General features: G+C 39.5%; 1 protein-coding gene across 3 annotated transcripts in view; it reads left to right on the forward strand.

The window, feature by feature from the left end:
• LOC140733639 (protein eva-1 homolog A-like) overlaps positions 1–19,609 on the forward strand; it is a 300,828-nt gene that overhangs the window by 40,628 nt on the left and 240,591 nt on the right. Inside the window, exon 2 of one of the 3 annotated variants that reach the window (XM_073057245.1) lies at positions 12,566–12,665. The exons of the other annotated variants lie outside the window; for them this stretch is intronic. Within the exon in view, the coding sequence (XP_072913346.1) occupies positions 12,593–12,665 (73 nt within the window). The 5' untranslated portion in view covers positions 12,566–12,592. The remainder of the gene's footprint in view (positions 1–12,565; positions 12,666–19,609) is intronic. 3 annotated transcript variants of the gene reach the window in all.

Here is a 19,609-nt window from a genome sequence, read left to right on the forward strand (position 1 = left end):
CGATCGCGATTGAAAATAAGGTGGAAGTAATAACACGATCGGAAAGAGATGAAATGCTATCGGTCATTGGAAAAGCGTTAGGCTACAGTCGGTCAACGATCGGAACAATTTTAATGGAGAATGTGAAAGGCCCTGCCCAGGTGAAAGCTACAATTATTGTTAAGCAATATAGTGGTTAAATTATTGAAATATGTATGTTTCTTAAGTGTTTCATATGCATAGAAAGGTAAAATATGTACTATACACTAAGAAAAACATTTGACTAACTGACGCTAAATAATACCGGATGCACCTGTTCCGACTTCAAATCCGACTTAAAGGCGGACTCAGGAATGGAACTCATTCATAACCCGGGGACTGCCTATACTTTTAAGTTATTTCTAGATTACTTATAATACCTAATACAATGTAAATGCTATGTAAGTAGTTATTATACTGTATTGTTTAGGGAATAATGACAAGAAAAATAGTCTGTACGTGCTCAAGCAACGAGTGCTGGAGAGAGAACTTCTGGGTTTTCCCGATCCGCGGTTGGTTGAATCCGCGCATACGGAATCCGCGGATGAGGAGGGCCGACTGTACACTAATCACCATTTTGTTCTGCCCAAGTTTTCATCAACTCCTCCCAGAATCAATCATACCAGGGACAATTTACAATGACATTTACCCTGCAAGTCGTTGGATGCAGGATGAAAAGGGAGTGACTGGAAGAGATCCAACAGCTGCAGTGAGAGCATGCAAACTCCAGACAGACAGCATTAGAGGACAAGATTGGACCTGGGTCACCAGCTCTATTTACTCTGCCATTGTGTCATCCCAATGACTGCACATCATTTTCTCTTTTTCTACTGCATTTCACCCATTTTTTTCTTCAATATGCATTTAAAAATGTACACAGTTTTTTATCATACAGATGCTTTTTGTGCCTTGTCAGTAGTTTTTGATTATAGAAACCTCAGTCGGTAATTAGAGGAAGCTTCTTTAATATACAGGGCATATGTCTGCAGAACACAAGAAGTTGATCCTTTAAATCAAACAACATTTGAAATCAAATAGAATTAATCCACAATTTGTAAAAGGAGTGCACTCCTAGAAAATCTTTTATTAAGTGGAACTTTATAAATTGAAGAGACTAGGCGAATATGGGCATTTTGGCCAATGTCTTCCTATGCAAGGAGATTAGCATGCTATTTGATTGGACAAAAGTTGTTTCACAAACTCAAGGTACATATCATGTCATTATAGATTTTAGCAAAAAGTCCATAAATTGATTGCTCATGATTCAATTAATTATTAATAATATGATTCAATTTGTTGGGTTTGAATTTGGCACAATGATATTTATTTTAAAAATCTTATGGAACCATACTGGACTAAAAGGCAAATGCCTTGTTTTTTTAAATCTTCTGTGCAATTGTCACTTGGTTCTTTTAATATTGCCCTATATCAGTCCTGTTCCAGGAATGGGTTTATAGTCTCGTCCGAAGCTTCAGCGTGGTCACCTGTTTGTCAATCCTTGTTGGCAGTTTCAATGCCACTTCAAGCATAGTTCCAACTCTTATTTGCACTTTTCTGATCTACATGTATACCATTATTTCCTTCCCAACTGCTGCCTGTTTCTCTCCTTTATCTTCACTAGACACATCTCCTGTTAGTCCTCCTTCCTCCAATACCACAGGTTTCTAGATTCTCCATTTCACTTATCTCTTACTGCTGTCCCAGAAGGCTGTCAAGCAATATGTTCACTTAAGTGGTTATTCTTTTAGTGATTGTTCTTTTACCACATCCATGTTGGGTCTGTGGAGAACATCGGTTTTACATCGGCTGTTTTATATCAATTTTCTATTTGGTCAATTGGTCACACAGTTATTTGTTTGGCCCAAAGTGAAACAGTGTGTTGCATTTCCTATTGCAAACAGTTAGCTGGGTCTGATTCTTTCTGTTTGGCACCTGCTCTTCTTTTGACTCTATCAACTTTTTAATTTCATTTTATTATTCCGCTGAAGCGTCATTGTGAGTTCATAACAAAAATCTCTTCTCTTTTTACTGTAAGTGACTCCTCAAATTAATCACTCAGAACATCACTCTTGTACTTCATATAAAGGTTCAAACTCACCATTCATGTAGAATTCTTCACTCTTACCCATGGCAACCATCGGCCTATCTCAGATTACCTTCAAGATCAAGACCAAGATCTCTACCTTCAAGATCAGGACCAGCAATGAGACTGTTTTTCCATCTTCCATTATCATAGACCTTTACCTTCATGTAGAGGTTGCCAAACTAGAGTCCATGGACCCCTTGCTTAATGGTATTGGTCCATGGCATAATAAAGGATAGGAACCCCTGCCTTCATGCAATGTTACTGGAGAAAGCCTTTCTTGGGAATTCTCTCAATTCTAAATGCAAATTATTTTATATTTAGTCTATTAAAGTACTATTGTTTTTGATCTGCACAACTGTGCTTACAGTTCCGGTTTTGATGCACTCCAATTCAGTCACCCCAATGCTTTGTTGTTGCCATCTTTGCTCCCTTTAGTTTAAGGCGGCAAAACTTAATGGTATAAGTGGAGTGTAGAAACAAGATTAACTGTGAAATATCTGGACAAAGCTGCAGCTCCCATGTAACCTGAAACTCTCCCTCTATCCTGTGGACTTCTAAGGTTTTGATTATTTCATAAGTAAGCACTAAACACCATACAGTCTGGGGGCTGTATCATATCAAAACTTAAATGTATTACCACAATGTCTTATTCCTCGTTTGATTCATTTCAGATGCATAACGTTGATCACCCTTTTATTCCAGTGGTGGTCTTTTCTGTCTTCCCATGTAGTTTTAGCTAAATCCTGGTATTAGGAGGTTCAGCCTTTCCCATTGCATACATTGTTTTTCAAATGCTGTTAATCTCTGAACAAAAGTTAGGTAAATGCAGGATAGGTTTCAGAAGTCCTGCTTTGACTTGCTTTTCACTCTCAGTAGTACATTTCCTTTTTGATGCTAGGGGTCCTAATTGTTATCCAAGCAACCATACATCCCTTTGTCTTATAAATTACCAACCCAGGTTGCTGCACTGAGTGTCTGGTTGCTAATGTAATGCCATTCAATTTATTATCCTCATTTACTATCCTTGCTTATCTTGTTTGGGTAATATTTATCTCTACGGACTCTCGGATAATAAACAGACATCCTCGAGAAAACGTGGTGGAGATTGCTTTTTTAAAATTTCTTCAGTGTGACGTTAAAGTCAGAATCAGCAAAGATCGCTCTTACATATGGATCAATATATTACATTACTGAACATCCAGCGTTTCACTGAAAGTGCACATCGCTTTTATATATTTCTGTGGAGAAATGGAGATGTTATTTTTTTTAGCCTGATTTAGAAGTCAAGAATATAAGGTTCTAAAAAATTACTTGTTTCTTTTAGAAAGAAGATAAGCACTTTTCTCAATAAAGTACAAAGAGGGATATACAGCTGGAGATGAGAAGAAGCCAGTAGCAGTGACAAAGTTTTGTGCTTTTCTACATACCTAATTTTCTTCAAAGGTTTTGAATTTACTGCTAATGGTGATTTTTTGGGTTGAAGAAGATCATTTTCCAAGTGTTCTCTTCATCTTTTACAGAGGACACAGGTTTAAGGTGCTGGGGAGTATGTACAGAGGAGATGTCAGGGGTAAGTTTTTTACTCGGAGAGTGGTGAGTGCGTGGAATGGGTTGCTGGCAACAGTGGTGGAAGCGGATACGATAGGGTCTTTTAATAGGCTTTTAGATAGGTACATGGAGCTTAGTAAAATAGAGGGCTATAGGTAAGCCCTATATATATATATATATATATATATATATATATATATATATATATATATATATATAGAAATACAGGTAATTTCTAAGGTAGGGACATGTTCGGCACAACTTTGTGGGCCGAAAGGCCTGTATTGTGCTGTAACTTTTCTATGATTCTATGTTTAGATGCAAACTTATTCAGGGGTTTAGTTTCATTTACGTTATAGTAATAATTAATTTATACATTTAAACAGTTAATGTGGCTGGGAATTCAACTATACTAACAATCACAGTTAAGATCATCCATTTCTATGCCTCATAGTTTAAGCTTTCCTTGCTTGAAGCTGCTTTTGCAAGACTCTCGCTATATCCCTAATTTTATTGCCTCAATTAAAATGCTGTTTAATGTTTTGAATAAATTCTTAATTATCTTCAAGTAAGGGGAAGAATATGTGAGCAGGTTACAGCTATGCATGCATCTGCATTCAAGCATACTTATTTCAGCAGAGCAATGCTTTGAGAATACGATAAATATAACCTTCTTCCAAAAAGACATCAAAGTCTTAGCCTGGGAAAGATGTACCCAACTCTATTCATTCAAGACATTTCTTAATTTTTCCACCAAAACCCAGCTCCAATTTAACTTGGAATTATATTGCTTTGTATAAGACCATCAGAAATAGGAGCAGAATTAGGCCAGTCAGCCCATCAAGTCTGTTCCAGCACTTCATTATGCTGGTCCATTTTCCCTCTCAGCCTCCATTCTCCTGCCTTCTCCCCATATGCTTTCACATCCCGACTAATCAAGAATCTGTCAACCTACTCCTTAAATACACCCAATGTCCTGGCCTCCACAACTATTTGTGGTAATTAATTCCACAAATTCACCACTCGTGGCTAAAGAAATTGCTCCTCATCTCTGTTTTAAGTGGATGTCCCTTTTTTCTGAGGCTGTGCTCTCTGGTACTAGACTCACCCACTATAGGAAACAACTTCTCCACATTCACTCTATCTAGGCCTTCAACATTCGACAGGTTTATATTTCCACTTTAACCAGGGAATCTCAAATTAATTGTCATTTGTCTATTTTATGATCAGAATAGTTGAGGACTATTTTTGTCTATTTTAACATATATTTAATTATTTTCCCCCTTTATTGTACAGATTGCAATCAACCTTCACTTTAAAAGCAATGATGTAATGTTGAGACTTTAATAAAGCACTGATGAGGTCTCACTTGGAGCATTGTGTTAGAAAGGATGTGCTGACACTGGCTAGAGTTCAAAGGAGGTTCACAAAACTTATTCGAAGTTTGAATGGCTTGTCATATGAAGAGCGTTTGATGGCTCTGGGCCTGTATTCACTAGAATTCAGTAGAATGAGGGGTGACCTCATTGAAACCTGTCAAATGTTGAAAGGCCTCGATAGAGTGGATGTGGAGAGGATGTTTTCTATGGTGGGAGAGTCTAGAACTAGAGGACACTGCCTCAGGATGGAGGGGCATCCTTTTAGAACGGAGATGTGGAGGAATTTCTTTAGCCAGAGAGTGGTGAATCTGTCAAATTCATTGCCACAGATGGCTGTGGAAGCCAAGTTTTTATGCATATTTAAGGTAGAAGTTGATAGATTCTTGGTTGGTAGGGCTTGAAGGGATATGAGGAAAAGGCAGGAGATTAGGGCTGAGGGGGAAAACGGATGAGTCATGATGAAATGGCAGAGTAGACTTGATGGGTCAAATGGCCTAATTCTGCTCCTATATCTTATGGTCTTAGGATAAAATAGCTTTCCAGTGTAAAATAATCTCATCATGTAATTCTTGCTGCTTCAGCCAAAATGTATTTGGAATGCTTCAATTCAGTTAGGCCGCAGATTTTGCCTCACTGAGTATTTTGCTATCTTGCTGTTCTCTTGTAATGCTATCAGTCTGCTGTTCTGCTGCTCACCTTTCATTAGTCAGGTCATGGAAACAGAATCATTTATTGCTGTTGTACCTGATGTAATTTTGAGCAATGTTAGGGATGTATTTCCTTTAAATGCGGAGAACATCACTTGTACTTCTAACTAAAAACAGGAGCTAGTTTTTTGAAAAGTGCCTTCTGCACAAGCTTGTCATGCTTTGTAAATCAAGAATAATAAATATGAAAGGAAAAGATTCTTTAATCAGTAATTTAGCACACAATGGGGTTTCTTTTCAACAATACTGATACTCCATTTCTTCTGAGTGTTTTTAAAAAGTAAGGTGCTGCTTTTTTTTAGTGAAATATGATAACTGTGTTGAAATATCCCACACAATCCACCATGGAAGCTCTATTGTGCTTTTCTCAAAGCGGGAATGATCAGTTGTATGGAAACTACCAATTGGCCTGACGGTTTTTAATTTGAGAATGACCTACAGGTCAGATTTGCTGCCCTGAGACCGTTGATTGCCTACTGCTGGACCACACCATTTTGACTGCTATGGTTCATCTGCTCTGGTCCTGGTTTCCAGCACTTTTGCCATTGCCTGGTGTAGTTCAATGCCTCCTTCAGCATGAGTCTCCAACTATGCTGACATAATGTCTTGTTTACTTATCTACCTCTTGGACATTTGAGTAACTTCGCATGTTAGACAACTTACTCTTCCCCTTACGGACGTTGCTTGACGACTGAGCTCCTCAAATTTACTCAAACAGTTTAAAAATATTAGAAAAATGATAAAAGTCACTAAAGAAAGATGTTAGAAGCTTAAAACACTACACAAATAATTGAAACTTTCAAAACTCAATTAAATCAAATTAAAAATATCAATTTACATTTTTCATAGCATCCTATTTATCCCATTTATTTTGGAGAGACCTTGGTAAAGGTGTATGTTTAAGCTAGTGCAGGAACAACAGGCAGATTTTCTGGTAGACAGTTGGAGAATCTCTGGATGTTGTCATTGTGCTGGTTGTCTCCAAATGTTGCAACTTCTGGTTGAAATAATCCATTTACAAGTACATCTGTTGCCGGATCCAGGTGGGCTGCAGCTGATGATCTGCCCTGTGATTTGGCAGAGATGTCAATATAAAAAACATTTCCTCAGTACTTCATCCACTTTATTGTGATTTACCATACTCACCAATTCGGTGCACTTGAGTTGTATGTTGAATGTGGATTTGGATTTGGAGTTGGCCGCAGGGTGATTGGACCAGGTCTAATGTGGTCCCCACCTCTCCGGTCCATAGATATCTCAATCTTGGGTCCTTGGTGCCAGGCCCAGTCAGATCCCTACTTGAGCTCAGGCCTTGCAAAATAGTGCAAGCTGGATCTAAAACTTAGGTGGTATATTGTATTCAACAATTCTCTTCTCAAGTGCACTTCTGTGGCACTTGTCCGAGAGCAATTAAACCAGCAAGCTGTTCTTTAATTATTGTCAACCCTAACTTAATTTTATCTCATCAGTTAAATGCTGCAAATCTTACTTCTTCTAGAAATGCTATTTTGCCCATCACACAGGAAAGTGATTGTCCACGTCTTCTTTATTGCCTTAGAAGAGAATAACTTAAATGGAAGTAAATCATAGACTTGTACAGATGTACTGTGAACTAGGTTGGTGCTTCATCTGCCACTTGGCTCCACTGGTAGTGATTTTATCTATTGGAATTGTCCAGTGTTATTCTGGGGAATTGCCACTCGAGTCCTCAGACTTGATGTGGATTGAAGACTTCATTGATTTCAATGCACTTTCCTGGCTTGTGGATCAAAAAAAAACCCAAATTATTTCAGATGATTTTTAAAAAAATTAAGTTTAAACATTTTAAATGCTAAAAAGGTGTTTTGTATTCATTCACATCTTTTTTACTGGATGTAACACACACAAAATTCTGGAGGAACTCAGCAGGTTAGGCAGCGTCTAAGGAAGTGAATACCGTAGATAGTCAACTTTTCAGGCTGAGACCCTTCTTCAGTTCTCAGCCCGAAACGTCGACTGTTCGTTCATTTCCATAGCTGCTGCAGGACCTGCTGAATTCCTCCAGCATTTTGGTGTTACTTTGGATTTCCAGCATCTGCAGAATTTCTCATGTTTATAGTTTATTGGATGTCTGTCAGTGTCAGAGACCTTTAAAAGTCGTTAAAACCCTTGGCATTGAAAGGGTGTGGAAGAGATTCATCAGGATATCTCTTGGGATGGAATGCTTCAGTTACGAAGCTGAGCTTGTTTTCCTTTGAGCAGAGAAGACTGAGGAGGAATTGATAGAGGTATGCAAATAATGAGAGGCAAAGTTCAGGTAGATAGTAAGAAACATTTCACCAGATGTGCCTAAGACGAGAGGGCATAGGTTTAAGGTGAAAAGTAAGAGGAGAGGAGATCTGAGGAAGAAATCTTTTACCTAGAGGTTGTTTGAAATCCAAAATGCACTGTCCAGGAAGGTAGTAGAGGCATCTACATATTCTCCTAACACTCAAAAGGTACTTGGATGAGTACTTGTCTTGTGGCCCGTGACTTTGTAAGTTTGACAGAAGATAAAGCTCTGCCCCCAGTTGTTTCCTTTGTGAGGTGTCCAGGGGCAGGACATTTGCACTAAAACCAAATATCTAAGGTCCAGTCACTAGATAGATAGATAGATAGATACTTTATTCATCCCCATGGGGAAATTCAACTTTTTTCCAATGTCCCATACACTTGTTGTAGCAAAACTAATTACATACAATACTTAACTCAGTAAAAAATATGATATGCATCTGAATCACTATCTCAAAAAGCATTAATAATAGCTTTTAAAAAGTTCTTAAGTCCTGGCGGTTGAATTGTAAAGCCTAATGGCATTGGGGAGTATTGACCTCTTCATCCTGTCTGAGGAGCATTGCATCGATAGTAACCTGTCGCTGAAACTGCTTCTCTGTCTCTGGATGGTGCTATGTAGAGGATGTTCAGAGTTTTCCATAATTGACCGTTAGACTTCAATGCAAAACTGAGATCCAGTTAGTTCAAGTTTAATTGTCATTCAAACATACATGACTACACATGAATACAGCCAAACAAAACAGCTTTACTCCCGGGCCGAGTTGCAAAACACAGTACAGGGAACATATAACACAGCAAGCACGTGTAAGATAGCCGCAAATACAGTCACACACACACAAATGTAGACCAAGACCCTGAGTCTATGAATATTGTAGCAATCAGATAGGCACTAGGTCTACATCCAGTCCACCTTCATTTTGGGAATATGGACATGGGTTCCAGACCGTTCTGATCTGTCAAGCAGCTGCTGTGTATTAGTTTATTTACAAACTTGTAGAAATGTGCACGGCAATAATTTTACAGAACATATCTCTGGGATTTCAAGCTAGACTTTCAGAGAGCTTCCCTTAACCAAATTAATGCAGAACGTCAAAGGCACTGATAAAAATAATATCTATAGAAAATGATCTTGCTATAAAATTGTTTAGTGTTTAAGACTGAGAAAAACTTACACTGCTGAATACCAATTGATAGAAAAATTAGGCATGTGGAGGTTTCCAACGCTGGACTACAATCTCCTTAGCTGCAGTCAGGCCTGCCAGCCAGATTTTGCGTGCTTTTTCCATAAGGGAAAGGTGGGAGTCATCATTTATAAGATGTATTGTGGGGTCCATTGGTAATTGTACCCCCGTTAGTTCTGTAAGAGTACTGATAACCTTCCCCTACAAACCAAAAACCCCTGGACATTCCAATACAACATGTATAAAAGAGCCAACGGTTCCGTGGGGGCAAAATGAGCAATATTGGTCAGGAATCAGTCCCATTTGATGTCTAATTCTTGGTGTTAGATATGCTCTATGACAAAATTTCAAGTGTATATACCGATGATTTGGGTTTTTCGAAGCACCGGCTAAGCACAAGTCTAAGTCTTGTCCGAATTCAGATATGTCCCTACCCCAGGCTTTCATTCCTGATGTGGGCATATATTTCTGGGAGTTTAATTTATCATAGATATATGACACTATCTGTCTTGGAGTACTCTGTATCCAACTTAAAGCTTTTGTAATTTAAAAAAAATACTTTTGGGATTTTCTTTGGTTTTGATTTTCTTCCTTTGACAGTTATTTTAAAGTATCAAGGATTTCTTCCAAGTTCAAAGTAAAATTGTTTTCACCATGCAACACACACAAACCATCATATTCATTTTCTTGCAGGCATTCACAGTAGAAGAAGGAAATGCAATAAATAAATGATAATCTACACACAAAGACATCAAACAACCAATGTGGAAAAGACAACAAGCTGTGCAAATAAAAGACAAATAATAATAAAAATAAATAAATTGCAAAATAAGTAACACTGAGAACATGAGTTGTAGAGGCCCTGAAAGTGAATCCAAAGGTTGTGACATCAGTTCAGTATTGAGTTGAGTGAAGTTATCCATGCTGCTTCAGGAGCCTGATGGTTGAAGGGTAATACCAGTTCTTGAATCTGGTGGTGTGGGACCTAAGGCTCCTGTGCCACATCCCCAATGGCAGCAGTGAGAAGAGAGCATGGCCTGGATGGTGAGTTCTTCATTATATGTCTAAATTCCACAGTGAACTTTGTAGGCCAATGCTAGGAATGACATTGGGAGATGTTGATATAAACCATAGCTGACAAGATCATGAGCCTCCACTGTACCTCTATAATTGGTGACTTGATGTGTGTGTATATGTATCAAGGAGGTTTGAGCAATGAACCTCTGAGAAAGATAATCATTGCCCTTTGTCTACATAGAGACATTCTTGGCTCCTGGTCCTGGTCCACTTTGATGTTGACAAAACATGCTTCTCAAAATTCTTAAGAGGCTTTTTAATGGGGGGGGGGGGGGGGCGGTGTGCATGTTAAAACAAACTGCGGTATTAAAAGGTCAGGACTTGTAGTCAGCTTTCATTTTGCTTGGACGGGACTGATGGTATTTACAGGGTAGAATGTGAAATCCAGAATGACATCTTATTTTTGTAAGATTGTATTGGAATAAAGTCTGAACAGCAAGGGGGAAGAAAGAATCTACATTTCCCTTTTAATGTAGAGAGGTAGATGGAGCAGAAGATCTTGGAATTACCCCCTGCAAACTTCCATCTTAAATTCCAACCAGAAATTGTCCTTTGTGGCTTGTGTTTAAATTGGCAATACCAGCACACACTTTGCCTTTTCCTTTCGGATGACAGAAAAGTCAAAGTCTTTTCTCTCTTGGTATTCTCCCTGTTGAACATTGAGTGGCAATCTGAAATGTGTCACAGAGAAGGAGTAGCACAGTTGAATGATGCTGAGGTTAGAAAGTTGTGTGTGGTAATGACGCTGGCCTTCACAGGCAAAGGAACGAGGTAAACATGTGTTTGAGGTTGAAACAATCCTGGTGTTGGGAATATGCAGCATGGAGAAGAGTGCATGCCAACAATCAGGAGCTAGTTTATCCTAATCCTGCATTATTTGTTCTTGCTTTCTCAACAACAGTCTTCACCAGCTCCTCTCCCCCCCCCCCCCCCCCCACCCCACACATTTCTACCATTTGCTTACACACTAAGGGCGATTTACAGATGCCTATTAATCTACCAACCTGCACCTTTTTGAAATGTGGGAAAAAGCCGAAGCACCTGGAGAAGGTGCACGTGGTCACGGAGAGAATGTGCAAATCCATGCAGTCAACAAGGAGACACAGCCTGCTCCATCACTGTAAACCTCTCCAGGAAGTGTTGCCTCAGGAAGGCAACGTATGTCATGGAAAATCACCGGCATCTGGGGCATTCCCTTGTCTCACTGCTACAGTCAGGCAGAGGAGGTACAGGCGGCTGAAATCCCTCATCAGCAGGTGCAGGGATTGCTGATTCCATACATCCATAAGGTTCTTGAACCACTTGCACAACTCTAACATTCCCTCAGCAATGGAACACTACCAACCAACTCTGAACTACCATGTACTTGCCTCTGCTTCTGTTTATCTGCACAGTCTTTTCTTCAGTTTAGAACATAGAACATTACAGCACATTACAGATCCTTTAGCCCACAATGTTGTGCTCACCATTTAATCTACTCTGTTCAAATAAACCCTTCTCTCCTACATAGCCCGCCATGTTTGTATCATTCATGTGCCTCTCTAAGAGTTTCTTAAATGTCCCTAATGTAGCTGCCCCAGTCACATCTCTGGTAGGGCGTTCTACACACCCACCACTCTTTATGTGGAAAAAAAAACAACCCACCTCTGACAACCCCTCTATACTTTCCTCCAATCACCTCAAAATTGTGCCCCCTCATATCAGCCATTTTTGCCCTTGGAATAAAAAATCTCAGGCTATCTACTCCATCTCTGCCTCGTAACATCCATCTAATCACCCCTTTCTCCAAAGAGAAAAGCCCCATCTCGCTCAACCTCTCCTCGTACGACATGCACTTTAATCCAAGCAGCATCTCCTCTGTACCATCTCTCAAGCTTCCCCATCCTTCCTATAATGAGACAACCAGAACTTAGCATGGTCACACCAGACTTTTTATAGAACTGCAACATTGTATAAATTACGTACAATTAATCTCCTGTGCTCTCTGAATCAACATGCCAGTGATGCTGCTGAAAGCAAGATTTTCATTGTACCTGAATCTCACCATCATTGAGTTTTTGACAATAAACTTGACTTGCCCTGACCTGATTTGAACCCGTGCTTTACTAGCTGTGCTGTTGTGCTGTAATGGGTCACATCCAGTCAAGATTTTAAAAAATGCAGTTTTGGTGTTGGTGCTTTAAATTGTTTGGCTTTGGGAAGGTGATTTGTAAAATACTGTTGTTCTGTGAATAAATAAGAAATATGATTTCTCAGATCTGGGAGACTGAAAACTTGCTGCAAATGAATTTTGTACATATACAGCTATTGATGTCACCTGAGGGAGTTTGTGCTGGAAAACTATTCAAAGTTGAAAGTAAGTTTATTATCAAAGTACATATATGTCATCATATACAACCCTGAGATTCATTTTCTTTTGGGCACACTCACTAAATCCAATAACCATAATAGAATTAACAAAAGACCACACCACCAGGGCAGATAACCAATGTGCAAAAGACAACAAACTGCAACTACAAAAACAAAGAAAAAAAATAATAATAAATAAGCAATAAATATCGAGAAAATAAGATGAACCAGCCTGGAAAGTGAGTATGTAGGCTGTAGGAACAGTTCAGTGATGGGGTAAGTGAAGTTGATTAGTTACCTCCTCTGGTTCAAGAGCCTGATAGTTGAGGGGTAATATCTGTTTGCTGAACCTGGTGGTGCAGGTTCTGAGGCTCCCATACCACCTTCCTGATGCCAGCAGTGAGAAGAGAGTGGTGGGGGTCCCTGCTTTCCTGTGACAACACTTCGTGTAGATGTGCTCAATGGTAGGGGAGGGCTTTACCCGTGATGGACTGGGCCATATCCACTACCTTAGGTAGGATGTTCCATTCAAGGGCATTGGTGTTTCCATACCAGGCTGTGATACAGCCAGCCAATATACTCTCCACTGCACATTTATAGAAGCTTGTCAAAGCTTTAGATGTCATGCCGAATTTTAACAAAGTTCTAAGAAAATGGAGGCGCTGCTGTACTTTCTTCGTAATTGCACTTCCTGCTAGGCCCAGGGCAGATCCTCTGAAATGAAAACACCCAGGAATTTAAAGTTGCTGATCCCCTCCACCTCTGATTCCCCAATGAGGACTGGCTCATGGATCTCCGATTTCCCCCTCCTGAAATCAGTAATCAGCTCCTGGGTCTTGCTGACATTGATTTAGATGTTGTTGTTGTGGCAACATTCAGTCAGATTTTCGAACTCCCTCTATATGCTAATCCATCACTACCTTTGATTTGGCCTACAACAGTGGTGTCAACAGCAAACTTAAGTATGGCATTGGAGCTGTACTTAGCCACACAGTCATAGGTGTAAAGTGAATAGAGCAGGGGGCTAAGCACACAATCCTGTGGTGCACCTGTGATGATGGAAATTGTGGAGGAGATGTTGTTGCCAATCTGAACCGACAGGGGTCTGGGAGGGAGGAAATCAGGGATCCAATTACACAAAGAGCAATTGCACAGGAAAACAAAAATCCCATTGAAAAATGTGGAGCAGAATTTTCCAGCAAAGTCATTTAGAAATGGGGATGAAATTCTTCCATCCAGGTTAACCTAATTTTAAACAACGCACGACTTTTGTTTTTAGTTGAAGGAATGAATTTCAGCGGTCAAAACAGTACAGTCAGTGTCTTTGTTGCTGTGCCAGTAACTTGAAGCGTGGTTTAATGAAGGCGGAATTCCAGTACTACCACAGGTGTTGAATCACACCACTGAAATGTCAACCTAATCAGACCATCTTAAATGTGTGTAATTTGCTCTGCAAACAAAGCCTACTCCCAGTTCTTTTAGAGGAAGCTTTAAAATCACAGCAAGCAACCATGCCACAATAACATCTTGAACACGAGAACATATTTTAATCATTAGCACTGTCTTGTCAAAGGCTGGCTTTAGAATTAAGCCAAGTAGCCAACTTTAAATTAGTAGTAAGATTACATATCCTTATTTTGGGAGCTAAACCTTTGTGCAAAATAGCATGAAGGCGGGACTCCGACATTATTGCGAGTTTGTGACTTTGATTTCAATCAGTGCTGCCAGGGCAGAACTTCCTCTAATAATGGACACTTCCAGGGAATACAATTAAAAAATGGTATCATTCATTCCCATTATTTAATTTTTAAGTATTTGAAGGAGATAAAATCCACTGTGTTTTTGATATCATTGAATGATCAAACGGGGTGGATTTAAATAAGTAATCGGAATACTAATCTCTCCGTTCAAATTCCTCCCTGTTTGTTTTTCAAATTGTCTCATGGGGTCATAAGCACCAGCTAAGTTGTAATGCTCCCCCCCCCCCATTAATTGTACCAATTGGAGGGAATGAATATTGAGCAGCATTGGTCAATTTCATTGGGGGAATGGACATTGAAGTTCATTTGACCGTGCATGGCTTTCACAGCTTGGTTAAGGTCTATCCTCCATCAAGGACATCTGATTGTTACAGTGAGGAAATTTCGACACATTTTGTTCTTTTGGTCCATGTGTTAAGAAAAGTAGGAATAAAATTGAGAAAATGCTAAAAAAATAATTAACATTTCATTTGCTACGAAGGAGATCCTGGATAGTGACTTCTCGACTTTATAAAATCTCTGAAGGATGTACAATTTAAAAAAAAGGGTTCTGATCGCCACAAGGTCACTAACTAAATATTTTTGAAATATCTGTAACATTGAGAAAACAGTGTTCTGGCAATGTAAGATGGATCAATACCAAATAAAGACAAGTTCCTTTATTGTGCTAGCTAATGTGTGTTTGTTCCTCTCCCTTGGCTAAATGAATTAAGTCAGCACTGTTAATATTGCAGTGATACACATGGAGATTTTGCATGTTATATTTAATACAGTTTCTTAGTTTAACCCACAGGATCTTGTATTGAGAAGCTTGAACACATTCGGTCTACTTTGATGTGTTTGGGTTGGATGGTTGTGTAAGCACAGCTCGAACTGTTCAAGGAGTGAGAAGCAGAGACAGCTGGAAGCAAAAGATTCAGAACTGGCAGGATGTCAATGGAAGAGAATGATTTGTGATTTGATATGCGTGTGTGTGGCCGTGAATCATCCAGAGATTTGTTTGGCCTGGAGAATGGTAATTGTCCTGGAACTCTCTTGATGTGATGGTCTGATAAGAGAGCCAAGTGGAAAATGGTAATAGAACTAGGAAATGTGTATAGAAGCCCAAATGAAGAAGTGCAAGATGGGGCTTAAAAAACCAGTGTTAATACAGATCAGTATTAACTATGCTTATTAAAAATATTTACCAGGAACATTTTTTAAGCATGGGTCTTTGACATTCTACTTTTATCATGGTTGGTCAGACAGTGATATTTTAATAAAAAGCATAGTTATGATAATTTAAGGGTGGTTCAAAGGGATTTATGGAGAACAGGATTATAATGATCATAGTTGCCCAGTGTACTGATGAACTGGTCCACCCTATTGACGCCAAAACCTTGCTGTGGACTGAGAAGGAATGAATTAAAGGGAATCGCTCTGAACTCCTCTTGTACATTTCTCTGTGCTGAGCTCAAGAGAGAAATTAGTGAAGGCAGTAGCAACTTGCTCATTCTCTAGGACAAGTAAAAATATGCAGTCTGTAAAAAATCAGGAAAATTAAAAAGAAATGCACGGAAGAAAAGCAAATGCGTGGCTTTGTTTCCACAGGCAGAATTTGTTGTAGCTGAATAGATTGCCCATACAGACATTAAGAACATAGATGTTGAGCAGAAACTTTTTAAAGGATGCACAGATGAATGAAAATTGAAAGTAAAATAAAACTATTATATAAGCTCCATACATTTTTATCTTTAATTCATGTTCTTTTTAATACAGCAACTGATTTAACGTAGAAAATAAAGCTTAAAATGTGTGAGTTCTTGTGAGCTGTTTATAACTTATTGCATTCTAAACACCATTCTGTCCACACTGAGACTTGAGGATGACAAATAGATGGAAGATGGAGGCCTTTCAGCGTTAGAGACAGACGACAGGTTCAATGATTGCCTTTTCCCAGCAGTTTTCTTGTTACTTCTTAGAGAGATTTGGGGGAATGTTGCCTTGTTTGAGAGTGGATTAAAAAGAAATCTAAATGAGATCTGAAAAGCTGCCTTAATCAGCAGCTTTTTAATCCTCTTAGCTTTCTATAGCATTAAAGTAAAACTGTTCAGTCACACGAAGATAAACCCCATGTTTCATTTCTAAATCTTAAGACTTTTTTTTGAGAGAGATTGAACTCCTGATTAGTTAATTGCAATTTCCAGGTTTTAAACAGGAAGTCTTATTATAACATGCAAAATATTAATCCATATGTTTTCTTTAAAGGTAAAATGAGATGGGGATAAACATTCTACAATGTTTATGAACAACTGTTTAGGTTAACTATACAGGGAAACAAAACATAGCTAATGAGTTGGAAGAGGAATTTTAAGTATTTTTTTACTATTCCAATGTTAAAGTAGCCTTTATTGGCCCTCATTCATTTCATCTTTCTTTTACACACTTTCCTTATGGTTTTAATCTCATTTTTTATTCCATTCCTAGCTTTTTTCATCTTTCTTCCTAAGTCTGATTGGTAAATGCTTTGCTTGTGTCCTCCTTGCTTTCTACAAGTGTTTTGTACTTTGTGGAGTTGATTAAAGCTCTGTTTGCTAAGAAAGGATTGGATGCAAGATTGAGTTGATAATGGAGAGATTGAAGGTGGATGATAGTGGAGGAAGGGCTGGGTTTCTAAATGTGCCCTGCTCTGCCACATCACTTTCTGAACTGTCTCTTCCAGTGGACCATTCTCAAGATAGCTCCCCTACGATTTCTGGTTACTGAAATTACTGTTCCTACCCATCAGGATGCTGCTATTTGCCACCAGTTTCATGGGGAATTGGGAAAAAGGGGTATGGCAGGGCCTGGTTCTGAGTGTGGGGAATGGCCCACTGTTTGGCCGATTTAAGCACCAGGCCAGTTTGAAAAGGTCAGTGTGTCGGGGCCGGAGGAGAGGGACGGGCAGGTGGTCAGCTCGCTGCTCCGCGAGGTTTACGCATCTTTGCACTGAACTGTGGCTGTGCTCTGCAACTAGCGGGCTCCCGGATTGGCTGCAGTAATGACCCGGCTCCGTGACTGTGGACTCACTTTCATAAATTTCAGTTCTGAATGCTATTCGCTAACTTTTAATGTTTGCATGATGTGTTTTATTTCCGCACATTGGGTGTCTGATGGGCTTTTTAAAATGGGTTCTGTTGGGTTTCTTTGCTTTGTTGCTCCCTTTTAAGTGGAAAACTCTCAAGTTTGTACGGTGTTGAAGGACAACGGGTGATGATCGTCATCTCAAGCCTGGGTAGAAGGTATGGAGATCCTGTGATGCCCAGTTGTCAAGATGCCCTTCTCAGCCTCACCATTGTAGTCCAAAGAGCAACTTATGAATCAATATGCCTGGCACCAGCTTGGCTGCAGAAGCTGCTGGAAGGATGTTCAATGATGTCCAGCTGCCGCAGGGGCTCCACTCTGGATTTGCTGTCTGGGTTTACTCCTGTAGCCTTTGTCTCTCCCAGGGCTGCCCACAAGGCAGTGGGGCTATTTACCCATAGCTGGGGATCTGGTTCACGAGCAGCAGAGCGTGTCCACACACTGGTGGGCCTGCGTGCTACGTGTGCGGGGGCCAGACCTCCTCTCCGTCCTCTGTAGTTCAACCTGAGTCCGAAAGGCGTTCAGCTTCTGTGTGTCACCAGCAAGGAGGCATGACACGAGGCTTGCTGTTGGAGAGGCTGTGTACTGGCAGGGAGAGACTTACACATTCAGCTCTCCTTTACGCAAGACTGCTAGCCAGCGGTGGAAGGTAAAAGTGAAAGCGTCAAGCACTACCCACTACACTGCCACACTGGACACATCACAACAACCATTTTGATGTAATTTGCTAATAAATGTACTTGAACTTTGATTAGGAGTTAAAATACCACATGCTATAAACTTGGGTTTTTCAGTGCTTTTGAAGATACCGAAGTAGTTCAGGAGGTTAGGATTAATCTATTTGGTTCTTCCTTGCTCTCTGTACATGAATTAATGAAACATATACAACAATCTGGACAGGACAGGGGAACAAAATCTTCAATACTGACTAATATAAAGGAGAAAGCCATTTGTAAAATGTAAGCCAGCCTCTGGTGTAAGCTAGGTGCAAAAAATCAAAGGAGAGTTGATAGGCTGGACATGTTCTACTTTGTGTTTACAACTGAAGAAAGAGTAGATAGTTGCAAAGTAAAGCAAAATATTGTGTGGATAACTGCGCTCCCTAGGACTTAGGAATGGACAACATTTTGCTGTAAATATTGACAAATCCAAACAGAACTACCAGTATTTCTTAGCTCCAGCGCTAGGAGGTTTTGTACACAGAAATGTTACGTGAACTGGCTGAGCTCCAGAGCCAACCCCTGCCAGTACTCTCCCATCGGATTTCCTACGGTGGAACTGAATCTCGATGAGGTTTACATTCGGGCATCTGCTTTCGTAATCCATATCAGCTCTAACCTATCATAGGATCTGCAAGTCCATTATTTTCATTAGCATTTGTTGGGCAGGGTTGGGAAGAATTAGGTAAACTCCCTTATCAATTTTTATTCTAGTTTTTTTCTAATTTTTCATGTTTAGAAGCAGTAAAGTCTTAAGTATAATTTTTTTTATTTTCAAGTATTTAATGTATACCTTTAAATTATGTAGATTTTGTTAATTTTAAATGTCAGCAGCATTCAGAACACACAATGTTGATACTTGGCAAAGCTAAGTGAGGGTGGTTCCTCTGAGGTTTTCCAGTTTGAACTGGCCTGTCTACATCATTCCATCGCACCACTTGCGTTTCTGCCCCTACTCACTGTCTCAGCATACAACACCAGAGCTGTCAGAACAAGCAAGTTTAGCTTTTGATTGACTAGTGACCTTGGGTGGTATTAAAATCCAGAGCTTAACTATTGCTCTCACCTTTTCCTTAAGTGATAATTATTGACGACGTCCTATGAGCATGCTACTGATGTGACCGAAAATAACCACCTTAATGATAAAAGGGAATAGTGGTGCAAATCTACTACAGTAAAACTTTGTTAATCTAACATGCTCGGGACATTGGCGGTGCAGGATGAGCAGATTTATCTGAACTATTGGGTGCCATTTTAATAATACTCCAAAGTACTTTTAATAAACTCTCTTTAAAAATGTCATAGAATAATATTTCAGAGAACCTCATAAATTTAAGCAGATAGGTAGATGGTCCTTTTCCCATGGTAGA

The sequence above is a fragment of the Hemitrygon akajei genome, chromosome 9, assembly GCF_048418815.1.
Source record: "Hemitrygon akajei chromosome 9, sHemAka1.3, whole genome shotgun sequence".
Classification (NCBI taxonomy): Eukaryota; Metazoa; Chordata; class Chondrichthyes; order Myliobatiformes; family Dasyatidae; genus Hemitrygon; species Hemitrygon akajei.